The sequence below is a fragment of the Sylvia atricapilla genome, chromosome Z (assembly GCF_009819655.1).
Source record: "Sylvia atricapilla isolate bSylAtr1 chromosome Z, bSylAtr1.pri, whole genome shotgun sequence".
In the NCBI taxonomy this organism is placed as follows: domain Eukaryota; kingdom Metazoa; phylum Chordata; class Aves; order Passeriformes; family Sylviidae; genus Sylvia; species Sylvia atricapilla.
In genome coordinates, this window is record NC_089174.1 from 31577051 (window position 1) to 31589332 (window position 12282).

General features: G+C 35.1%; 1 protein-coding gene across 2 annotated transcripts in view; it reads left to right on the forward strand.

Annotated features, from left to right (window-relative positions):
* PCSK5 (proprotein convertase subtilisin/kexin type 5) overlaps window positions 1–12282 on the forward strand; it is a 230746-nt gene that overhangs the window by 115447 nt on the left and 103017 nt on the right. For both annotated transcript variants that reach the window (XM_066339931.1, XM_066339930.1), the window contains exon 9: window positions 8686–8786. In XM_066339931.1, the coding sequence (XP_066196028.1) occupies window positions 8686–8786 (101 nt within the window). The remainder of the gene's footprint in view (window positions 1–8685; window positions 8787–12282) is intronic.

The following is a 12282-nucleotide window of genomic DNA, read 5'->3' on the forward strand; positions in this document are numbered from 1 at the left end:
CCTTCTCTCTCTCTTCCTCACATGTTTCTTGTTATCTCTGATAAATAATAAGAAATAAAAATTACAGTATCTACTAGAGTCCTCACTTCTGTGACTAAATTCCTGTCACTGTCCTTTAAAAGACGTTCACTAACTCCTTCATATCTAAGTGTGATTAATAAGGTGAGCAGATGTCATTGTGGTCCTCCAGCCTGGCCTGTTATTTAGCCAAGTCTGTAAGACTTCCCTGAGTCTTTTGAATCCAGCAGTTGCTGTCAAGTCAACAACAATTTTTATAAATACAATCAATATTGCTTTCAAAGTTTTCAGTGACAAAAAAGATCTACTTAAATTTAGAGTAAGTGCTTTTAATTATTCATTGCCATTAAAAGATTTCTCTTGTTTGCTTTCTGAGCCCCTTTAGCTTTGATTTCTAAGCATTTGGTATCACAGATCTTATTGCTAGTATGAAGACTACTCCAATTGTCTTATCTTCTCTCTGCCCATGTAGCCCAAACAGTTAATCCATTTTGATAATGGAAGGTAAAGTTCTTGCATCATTCTGTCTCAGTCATGTTTTCTTATAAACCGTTTTTTATGTTATAAGCTTCTAGAATCCAAACTAGACACAGCAGTCAGGTAGCAACAGTATTCCGTAACAAAAGCACTGGATAATAGGTGTCTGTGTGCCAGGTCAGTTTTTCTCTTTATATATTGACCCTGACTGAGACTTGTTAGCTTCACTATCATGTAATGTGTCCATCACTGTCTGATGCTCAGCCCACTTTCAGAGCTGCTGCTTCTCTTTTTCAAAGTTGGTGGTTCAAGGAAATAGGTAATGGTAGTTAGGGTCTCCTTATTCCATTACTAACAACTGGCTGGTTTAGTACTCAATTCAGACCAGCCCTCATCATCCCTTTGTCATTTTCCAAGTTTCTCCAACACTCATCAGAAGGTGGTGATGTTTACCATGTCTTTGGTAAGAGCTTTAGGTCATACTATGGCCAAGAACCAAATTGTAGAAGACCTGGTTAGAAACAAGACTAATTTCTTCTATATGCTATAAGGGTGTATATAACTCCTCTGCTTCTAATTTTTATATGTGCTTACATTTTTGGACATTATAATTATCCCTGTTTAAATCAATGTATTATGCATCATGTGCATTTTTAATCTCTTAAATTTAAATACTTCTTTTAAAATATGCAATAATATATGATGTGTAACATCCTAAGTATATTATATTCAGCCATAGTAATGGCCAGAAAAGAATACTGCAGTACTTTGGCAAGCTTTCTTTTCCAGCATCTTATGTTATTCTCCATTTAGTATACTGCTAGCTATTTAATCTATTAGTAATTAGTTTAAATCCTGTATCAGCTGTTTTACACTACATAAAAAGGTGGCAAATAGATGACATTAAAGGACAATAATGCTTACCTTTTTAAAATAATGACTATGCAGGTTTTCTGTCAGTCTTCTGGAACTTCTGCAGTGTTCAAACATTTGCTAAAAAAACCACAGCAGTTCCCTTTCCAGTTCTTGTAAAAGTCATTGGCATTTCCAATCTTTCTGATTTAAACTTGTTATTTAAAAGAAATAGGAAGATGATTTATCATCTCTCTATGCTCTGAAAATTTAATTTTAGAATTTTTTTTCCAAAAAGAAATATTCAGTTAAATAGTTGTTTGCTATAAACTATTATCTCGGGACAATTAATACATTGGTTCAGGGATTCTTTTGCTTCTGAGGTATTTGAAAATATACGTACTTACACATTATCTTTTAGGCTTCACCATTTAAGCTTATATTTTCTTGTTGCCTCTCTGCATCTTTCATCTTCAAATGTATTTAATTGCTCTTCCTTTATATACTTGTTCATGTTTTTAATATCGAATAAAATATCTCTGTATTTTTCAGTCCTGATCTGTACTTTCCTAAGTTGCTAATTTAAGCTTTGTGCATTCCTCTGATTTCTTTATAGCTGTAATTTTCTTGATGATTGTCATCCCTTCTTTTCAATTAACACAGACTTTCTGCTTTTACAGAATTACTATTTCAGTAAAAGAACATTGCTAATTTCTGACATTTCATTCCCTTATGTCTTGCACTAGGATCAAAAACACCTGGAGATGATCTCACCATTATTATTAAAGACTTCTCACAGAACACAAACATATATAATTCTTTAGTTTACTAAAGTAGAGTTACCGTCACTTCTGGAAATTTGCACTGTGCTAATACAGGCAGGTTAATCTCTTACTGTAAGATTTTTGTGAAGTGTACCTTACAAAGGAGATAATAATTATTATATATAGAATGCACACAAATGATTCCATAATTAGGAAAGTAAGGAAGATATTTTACATAAATATTATTGAAAAGAACTAAAAATATACCTCTAAAAATGTTCTTAATTGGAGTCTTCCTTGGAGATTTCACATTGAATATCAGAGATAAGTAAATTCCATGAATTCTCTAAGCACTGATTGTTTTTACTAGTCAGGTGGATTGTTTTTACTAGTCAGATCCTCCATTCTTTTCAAAGCAATCCAGTTCCATATGCCAATGTTAGTTTAGTCCTACAGTGTGCATAATTTTGCAAATGAATGGCAAAAGCTTAAGTCTGAGGAGCCCTAAGAATTAACCGAGGTCTGCTGACCATTCTTACCAGAATGTTTACCAGAATGTAATTTATCCTGACTACTCTTGTGCAAAGCAGCCTTGCAGTTGCACGTGCCATAAGAGTCACTGATCCCAAATGCTTGAAAATCGGACTACAAAAACTCCTGCCAAGATTCTTTTTCCTGTACTATGTTATCAATTGACTTTTGAAACACACAACTCTTCCATGTTTTTCTAGTGGTACTTGGTATTTAAAGCCATGCAAGGCTGTTCCTCCTCCAGATACTTTCAATGATTAAGTGAAACAATGTAGTGGAGATAAATACCTTCTGTTTGCCTTGTGTGTAAATCGGTTGTCCACATAAGGCATAACTATGTGATTCTGTTATGCCACAACCCAGTGAGAAATTCCTTGAAATTGTGAAACCAGCTTTTCCAACTGATAGTTGAGAAGTCCTTTCAGCATACACTTCTCACATGGAGACAGGAATATTGCCATTACCTGTGTGACTGTCTTGCTTATAGTCTGTTTTAACAGCATTAATGGTTATATTGCTACTCTTTTCTCCAGCTTGTGTACCAAAATTCAGTCCTCCTAAAGTCCTATCAAATGTCTTTTATGTTGGAAAGAAGTGTTATTTGAAACAAAAAGTGAACTCAAAACTGAAAAATTAAAATACTAAGTTTTTTAAACTGCTGTAAAGTGCTAGAAGAGTCTAGAAACTATATGTATTTGTTTTCATTGTTGTACCACACATCCTTTTCATATCTCATACTTGTTTAAACTGATGCTTCTTTTCAGTCAGAGGTCATCTTCATATCTTTCCACAAGAAGCTGAGAGCCTGCAGGAAGTTTAAAGGGAAAAATAACAATACAGGGTGAACAGAAAGATTACTACTAAATCTAAATTATCCAAATTCCATTATGTATATAAATTTATATGCAGTTGACAAACAATGCAGGGCTCAACTCTATGCCAAAATTTGAAGAGTAGAAATAATTAATCAGATCATAAGATGATTTTGTTTGTTGGAGTGAGATTCTTACATTCAAAACAGAAAACAAAAATGCCACAGTGGTAAACCAGGAAGAAGTGATCTGGCATATGATTTACAACCAACATAAATGAACTAATTTTTGTTGTTGTTTTGGTTTTTGGTTTTTTGGGGTTTTTTTGTCACGTAACACAGTACAGATTGCAGTATCATGTGAGATTTTGCAGTGTTGCAGTACAGAAATACCTACTGAAGACTTAGGAACAATGAATGGGTTACAGTTGTATAATGTCATGTTCCAGAGTTCCTTTCTATTTTTCCTTGGAATTCTTTAGCTGAATATATTTTCTCTCTTTTTGTCTCTGTTTTTCTATCAAGTAAGTGCAGAATGTATTATAAGGTAAATGAACAAACAGTAACCAAGTATTAGAAACTCACTTTGTAGACTAAAAGTTGTTATAAAAACGGTTTGATTTCAATATGGAGTAATAGAATCACAAACACTTTTATAAATACACCAAAGATTTTTTTTCTCTTTTCATTATTACCAATTTTTTATAATTGCTTGTTAAAAATATAGGATCTAACATAAATTTAGCGAATTTTCTTGTCTTATACAATGACAGCTTAAAATATTTCAAGCAAATGATTACAGGTAGGCACGCCTTCTTGGAAGTGTTCCTTGTTGTTCAGGAATGTACACTTGACTTTATGCTGTACTGAGTTTTATTGCAGTAATAATTAGCCTCTTATGAACCAAGTTTCCACCCTTTGGATATACTGAAATGCTCAAAGCATGCAAATGTTCCAAAGACGCCAATAGATAGATAGTCTTTTACATAGACCTATGGAAGAGAACTGGAATTACTTTTAGATGTTTTCAAGTGCAGCTGCAGAGTGCTGGCATAGTTACAGGCATAGAAACTTGCACTGTGGGACAGAGACAAATTGACAGTAGGTAAAGACTATAAAGTTATACTTCTTCATAGATGTTACCTTTCATAACTCAGTGAGCACAGAAGTATTGGCTAATAATAAGCAGCTGTCAAGGTATTTTTTCAAAATTTTTTCGAACTACTCCCTTGCTATAATGTACTCTCTTCTTTAAATACCATCGGACTATGCTTTAAGATAGCTTCCTCCCTCCAGCCAATGTGGATAAGATAGGTTAAGCACCATGTAATATAGTTATCTATATGGTTCTTTCAGTTACCGAACATATTGCAAAATGCGCTTTCTTTGAATTTGTTTTTCAAATTATTTCATAATACACTAAGATTTTGACATCAGAAAGCTCCTCATAGATACAATTTATGAGCCTATTAAATTACTTTTCTCCTGCAAATAACCTGCAAATAATGTAGATACTTAATGTTCCACCGTTTTTTTTGTCTTCTGATAAATAGCAATTCTTCTGCTGATTTTCTTTCTCTTCTTGTTGATTCACTTATACTCTAAGCAGAACTGACACAACAAAAAAATGCCTATCCTGTCTCCTGCCAGTTCTTAAAACACAAAAGCTTGCTCTCCCTCAGAAACTCACTCAGGTTATCAAGATATGCACAAGATAATCACAGGACACCATGTGGCATCTTCTGTTCTGAGTGCATACCAATGTATAGGCTGTGTAGAATGTAGAATAGATTTTTGTTAAAATCTTTTCACTTCTAGGAACACAGATTCATAGAAATCAATGCTTCTTAATGAACTGTAGCAGAAGGTAAAAAATAATTCAATCAGTTCAAAAAACTCATTTCATGAAGAAACGCAGAGCCTTGGAAGAGGGTACGTGAGCTTGTTCTCTACCAAGAGAAATCCCATTTTTTTTGCATTATTAATCAATTTCCCAGTTGGTAAAACTATGAAAAGATTGATGATTTAACCTTAATAATGACTGTACAAAAATGGCATCTCCTTCATAGAGCAAGTTGCTCAGGGCAAGTTGCTTCTATAAAACTATTACAGTGTGTCTAGATGTTTTTCCTTTAATAAATGCCTAGTTTTTCTGAAAACTTTGCACCAATGCATAAGGGAGGTGTTACAGTGCACTGCAGTGAGTTTTATAATTTCTATCTACGTTTCATCAAGGTGTCTGGCTAATTTCATGTTGATTAAACTAGGCAAGTACCAGAGACAGTGTCATTGCTTTCAATCAAACCTGGTTGATTCAACTTCTTTAGAAGAACTTAGAAATACTGCATTGGAGTTTTCTTGGACAGTTGTATCAGCATTTTTACAGATCAGCAGTTGTGTTAGACTCAATGAAAAGTTTTTAAATTTCTCCTCCCCACCCTAACAATCAGAATGACTCCTAATATACACTGATGACAGCTTCATGATGCTATCAAACACCACATTCTTTTGTTGTGATTGATGATGTTTTATGTTGCTCAGGAATTTGCGCACCATTTTTCCTCTTGAAATTTGCTCACCTCTTGGTGATCATGTACTCTTTTTTTCTTGGGGTAAATGCTGTAGTTCTCTGGCAGTGAATCCATAGTGTTGAAAAATATGCCTCAGATCTTGGAGGTAATGTACACCTAAACATCTTAGCTCCTGTCAGTAACTTTCCTTTGAATTAGCTCAAATGGGATTTACATATACAAAGCCTTCTCAACACATTTTTGACTGAAGTGTCTGCTGAAAGCAAGATAAGGGCCTATAGTTCAAATTGCTGCTGTAGTATCCACTTAGAACAAGACAAACAATGTTGCCAATGAAAGAGATGTCATGGCTTATTGTGCTTGATATCTGTAGCAGCGGAACAGTAAAATCAGTGTGCAAGGATGCTCTTCTAGAAGATGAGAAACAAGGATACCACAGTTCAGTGTGTGTTTCAGTGTATTGACAGAGGCTGTCCCTTAGGGAAAAGCTGCTATGACACCACTTTTACTGCCTGAGCTCCTGGATGCTTTGTTGCCTTTGGGACTCCAAGGAAAGCACCCACTGCCCCACTTTTATGCAGGGCATAAACTACCAGGATATGAAAGACATGAGCATGTATCAATCCCTTTTTCACCCTCTCTTTTTCCTGGCCTTCATTCTGGCCCTTGCCACAGCACTGACCAGTATTTTCCAAATGTGATACCTGTATCTTATATGTCTCTGGGTACATGTCATCATCTAGTACTTGGACATCTTAATTCACCTGGAAAATCACTACTTGAATTTGCACCTATAGGCAATGCAGCATTAGGGCTGCTCCTGCTGCAGTTTAATCTCTTAATATTGTCACAGTACTTATACAATTTCCATGCTTAAAGCTTTTCCCAACATTGATAATTTTCATCATCGAAATGAATAGACAATCAATAGGCAAGAGGGAAAGAGAGCAGGAAATTACAGGAACATTTTATTAATGGGGTTTCCACTTCTAGCCAATGAAGAAGAAATTATTTAATAAGGTGTGCATCAATGAAGAATATTAAATGATAGGGGACAAAAAAGTTCTTTCTAGACTTTATTCTTCAATATAGAAACCCAGTCTCTAGTAAGTTGATTTATTTAAAGATCTGGCATTATAGATGCTTTCATATGGCTTTTTTAATTTTTAGAAGCTTCAGTATTATTTCACTTGCTCCCTACTTGATTTCAACATTTTCTTGGTGCTGTTAGCTCCTTTTATGTTAGAAATCTTCTGTGTTAACTTACACATGCCTACATGTTGTGAGCGTTTTGATCAGTCTTATACTGTAACATTATGAGTATGGCATGTAACATACTGAATATGGCCAACATCAGGTATGAAACCTATACCTCCTGCATGTGTTTGCGTATGTTCTGCCCAGATGAGATGCAGCTGGTTTTTCAGATCACATTTCATGTATCTTGAGGTTTCAAAGCTAGACAGGCATTTTTACAATGCCCTGTGCTTTTTTTTTTGTGATTTTTTGATCCTCTGATCCTCTCCTTCTCCTATCTTTTTTCAAATCTGTGTTGGAAATTAAGTACAATACTGGTGAATTAGATCACAATAGTTCCATATGCTTAAAGTGTTATGTAAACAACTTCTACTCTGCTCCTCAGGCAGATATTTTATATCTTGCAATGACTGAAATTCTGAGAAAAAGTTTTGATATCACAGGCCATTCACCTTCATCGAGGTTTCTCTGCTGTAGACTGCTGTCTTCCAACAACTGTTCTCCAGTGTGCACAAGTGTTGCTTGAGCTTCTGCTAGATAGGAGTGACACCCTAGCTCTGCTGCCTTGCTCCTGCAAAGAGCCACTTCTTCAGGAAGACAAGCACAGAGTAGAATCGCTTTAGGTTGACATTGCCTGAAAGGAGCAAGATTTAGAATAACACATTTGTGTGTGTGATTTACATTCTTGCAGAAAGCATCTGTCTAGAATTCATTACTAGATAGAAACATCCTAACACTAAGTAGAAGGCTGTGTGTCTTGTTGTTATTGCACATTACAGTTTATACATCCACTTAGATTACATACAAAAATATGTGCAGCATGTAATTATCTATACATAAGACATAACAATTTAAAACGAAAAATATCTATTTGGCTGGTGATGGCTAGGCCAAATTTGTTATCACATCAGGATTTTCCAGTGAATTATTGCTTAATTCATATTAATAGTTCATTTATTGCATAAGGAGTGAATGAAAGATTAAATAGGGTACTTAGCATGAGCCAAACTGTATTCTCTTGCATCACCTGTGACATCAGGCAACCTAATCAAACCCTTTATACCTGTATATTGTCTCTAAAATATGCATAAGTAATCTGTATATAAGATTTCGTTCCTTCCTGTTTGTAAAGCATAAATCCAGATAGAAGGGCAGAATTGCAGTTGTGCAGTTTCAAACCTGTCTGCATATTTTTCTAGTTTAAAATTGTCTTTGCTGTGGAGCAATACAGAGAACACTGTCTGAATTCATGAGTGACTTCAAGTTCAGAACATCTAATATCATGTATCTTCCTTTCCTTGCAATTAAAGAAGAAAATACCCTCCACATACATGTGACTCTTTCAAGTAAATGAAACTGAAGTTTCAAGTTTTTACTTGAAGTTTCATGAATGCTCTGATTTCCGAAGTTGTGTTCTAATTTCACACAATTCAATTTCTTCCAGATTACTACAGACCTGAGGCAGCGTTGCACAGACAGCCATACTGGAACCTCAGCCTCTGCACCTATGGCTGCAGGCATCATTGCCCTGGCACTGGAAGCAAAGTAAGATCTGAGATACATTCTGAAACAAAAATTAAGCATAGGAAGATATTTCTCATTCATCTAGCACCTTTTTGCAGACCTCACACAGTGCTTTGGAACCTTTCTTGTCATAATACACATAATTTCCTTCTAAGGACAGGAAAGATCTCCATGCTTACTTCAGATGAAGGATAGCAGACACTGTGGAGATGCTGACAGAGCGCTCAGTGTTGAAGTAACATGAAACAATGTTGAGCACAGGTGGTTTCCACTGAATGATGTATAGCATCCTCACATCTTACAGTTCACTGAGAAGGCTGCCTAGATCTGCTGTACCCTGCAGGGTACTGTAGGTCAGCTCCATTCTCCGGCTCCTCTTAGCAATGTCTGTTTTTGAGCATTGAAAGAGGTTTTGGGAGGTAATAGGTTAACCTGAACATAAGTTCATCTAGTATGAAAAATAAAATCTCGACTTCTGCATGCTGACACAAGTCTATTTTTTAACATGGGTCAAGTTTCTCATCTATAAAACCATGAATAGTGTAGCTCCACAGTCCTTGTACCTTTACTTCAAAAACTTTCCTATCTTACAAGTGTTTTCTCAACTACATGATTTTGTTCTTTATGCCTGATATGTATCTAATGTGCAGCATGGAGCAGCAGAAATGTGGGATATCTTCAGGTAAATCTGTATTTCAAAACACTTTGCCTTGCTTTGTACTCTGTTGGATAATACCTGCAGGTTTAAGATGGAATGCTTCGCCCCAAATCCTACTCAATATTTTTAAGTTCTAGGAGATTGATTCTATTAAATTCTGAAGAAAACTAGTTTCCTGTGGAGTCAGCCATTTTCTTTGAAGGAAGTAAGAAATTTGCACACAATAGTAGTTCCAAGTTGCATGTAGTTGGTAACACTGGAATTATGTTTCCATCTTTCATGCTGTGTTTTTGTTTTTTTAAGACACCGTGACCCAATACTGGAATAGAATAACTTTTGCTGTTGAGTTGTAAGCATAAGAATTAGAGTTTGTAATTGAAGACCTGACATGATCTTAAGTAGTGCAGCACTTGTGTCATTATAATTGTGTTTTCCTAATGCAGTTATCAGAAACAAAGGTATTTTGAAAAGGTGATATAATGTTATTGGGGGGGGGGGGTTAAAACTTTTAAATCTCCTCTTAACCTCAGTTTTAAAATCCTTAAATTCATTCCAAACAATCTGCAAATGCAGATAATACTCTGTGTATGTGTACATTTCAACTTGCTCTAAGTCTTTCTCACTATTCTCCCTTAATGAACTGAAATCAGTAATTGATTATTTTTTGTTTTGTTGTAGTTGAAAATTTCAGAAAAGTTATATTTTACAAGACCTACAACAAAGCTATTTCTGATTGTGACATCTTAAAACACACTGAGAAGCTTACCATTTTTCCTCTGTGACCTTCGGTGGCTCTACCAGTGGAAAACCTATATTGGTGCACATGGACTAGCATTTTTTTTCCAAACTAATAGTTGGTATAATAGACATAAAGACAAGACTGTGTTGAAGCTTTATATGTGGTGATGGAGACAAAATCTTCCAGTGAATAAATATTCACAATCAGTGCTTATAGAATAAGTAACTCTTTTGTATTTGTAGTACTCCATTCCAGAGTACTAAGAAGAGTTTCAGAGTAAAAATGTGTAGATTTTGCCTCCTTTTCTGTTCTATTTCATTAAATGGAAGGTTCTGTTTCTAGATCCTAGCCTTATATTTGAGTAGAACCAAAGGAATTATATTAATAATACCATAAATGCAGTTTTTATTCATTTGTATTCCATTCATTAACTTTTCTCTCTTATGCATACTTTAATATGCCACTGCTGCTGACCACCACTGCTAAATAAAATAGGAAAAAAAAAAAAAAAAAGAAAGAGAGAGAGAAGAGAGAAACTAGGGAGAAAAATAGTTTTCATGCTATGGCTTCCCATGCTGATTTTCTTCACTGGTTTGGAGAAATCTTTGGTCTTGTGACATTATGGATTATGAAGTACATCCTTTAGTATTATAGGGTGATCATATTGTAATTTATTAAATTTTTATGTTTGGGGTTTACTTGTATGGAATCTGTTTCATTTATTTTATGCAGTTTCTGAATTTCTTATTTATGTGATTTGGAATTTCAGGTTGTATTTTTCACCTGTGTTGCCTGCCATTTTAGGTGACTCTAAAAGTTTTGAAGCCATCAAAGCATTTTCTGCAGTACTTTTAAAATGGGATATAAAGAACACATGATATTGTGGCTTAGTGTAACTGCTTACTGGAACTATTTTGATTCAAACAGACTTTGCATTTTCATAAATTCTTCCTTAGATTCCCTATTAACACCTCTGCTAATGACAGTGTTTACGTGAGGTTTTTTTAAAAGACAAGTTGGAAAAGGGTTTTGCAAGGTTAGTTGCATTCTTTGTACAGCAAGCTGCTTAAAAATTAGAGGACTTAGTCCTGAACACTTCTTGACAATGTTTGTAATAATGTATAGTTGCATTCCACTTTGTGCTGGAGAACACAGCAATTTATACCATGGAAGGGGTTTGAGTCTATGGAAGTCAATTTTCCACAGTAGCCAAGTTCTGTTCTTGGGAGACATCATGAGTTGAACAGGGCACTAATAGGGCCTGGGTGTGACTTAGAACAGCCAAGAGGTTTCTTCAACTCACATACAAAGATACATTAAAAAAGAAAAAAAAAAAAAAGGCAAGAAAAATTTACACCTTAACCTTGCACCTTCTTTCTTTGACAAGTCCCATATGGTAGGATTGGCAAATAGCTGGTGGAGGATCTCTTACCTGCCTACTGATTTGAACCCTCCACATAGCTGTTTCTTCCAACAGGGATCTGCTTCTGAAATCCTGGTAACAAATTGTTTGAGGATGATTTTATGCATAATGGGAACACATTTTTATTATTTTTGATCTAGTATTTTAGTATCAAAGTGGCATGTTTTCCCTCAGGAATCAAAGAATTGTAACTGAGTTTCAGACTGCTTGTTTGGAATCTGTGAGAATGCAATGCAAGGTGGTGAATATGCAACAACTTATCACACAAAGACATCTCTTGATTTTCATGTTCTGCGGGTTTCTTATGGTAGTTAGGTAGTAAATTTCTTTCCAGTTGTACCCAGTTGATGTTTCCCAGTATATCCAGTAGCTTGATCAGGTCCTACAAATAAAAGCGTCCTTGTGTGTTGCACTTGGTTATTACATAATGTAAAACTTTTGTAATTGTAAATGAGAAAATAAGTATAATCAATTTAGTGCACAGAGACAGCAATTTTCTCACCAAAAGTAAACAATTTTCATTGCATCCATCTTTTCATTTCAGTACCGTCTACTATTGCTAGCAGAAATACCTTTTCTTGTTGATAAAAATGTTGGATTTAGGATTTGAGCAAATCAGAGTCAGGAGAGACAATGGCCCTGTGTTTGTTCCAGATACCATTGTGCCATGTTCCTTTGAAGAAGCCAAATTTAAATA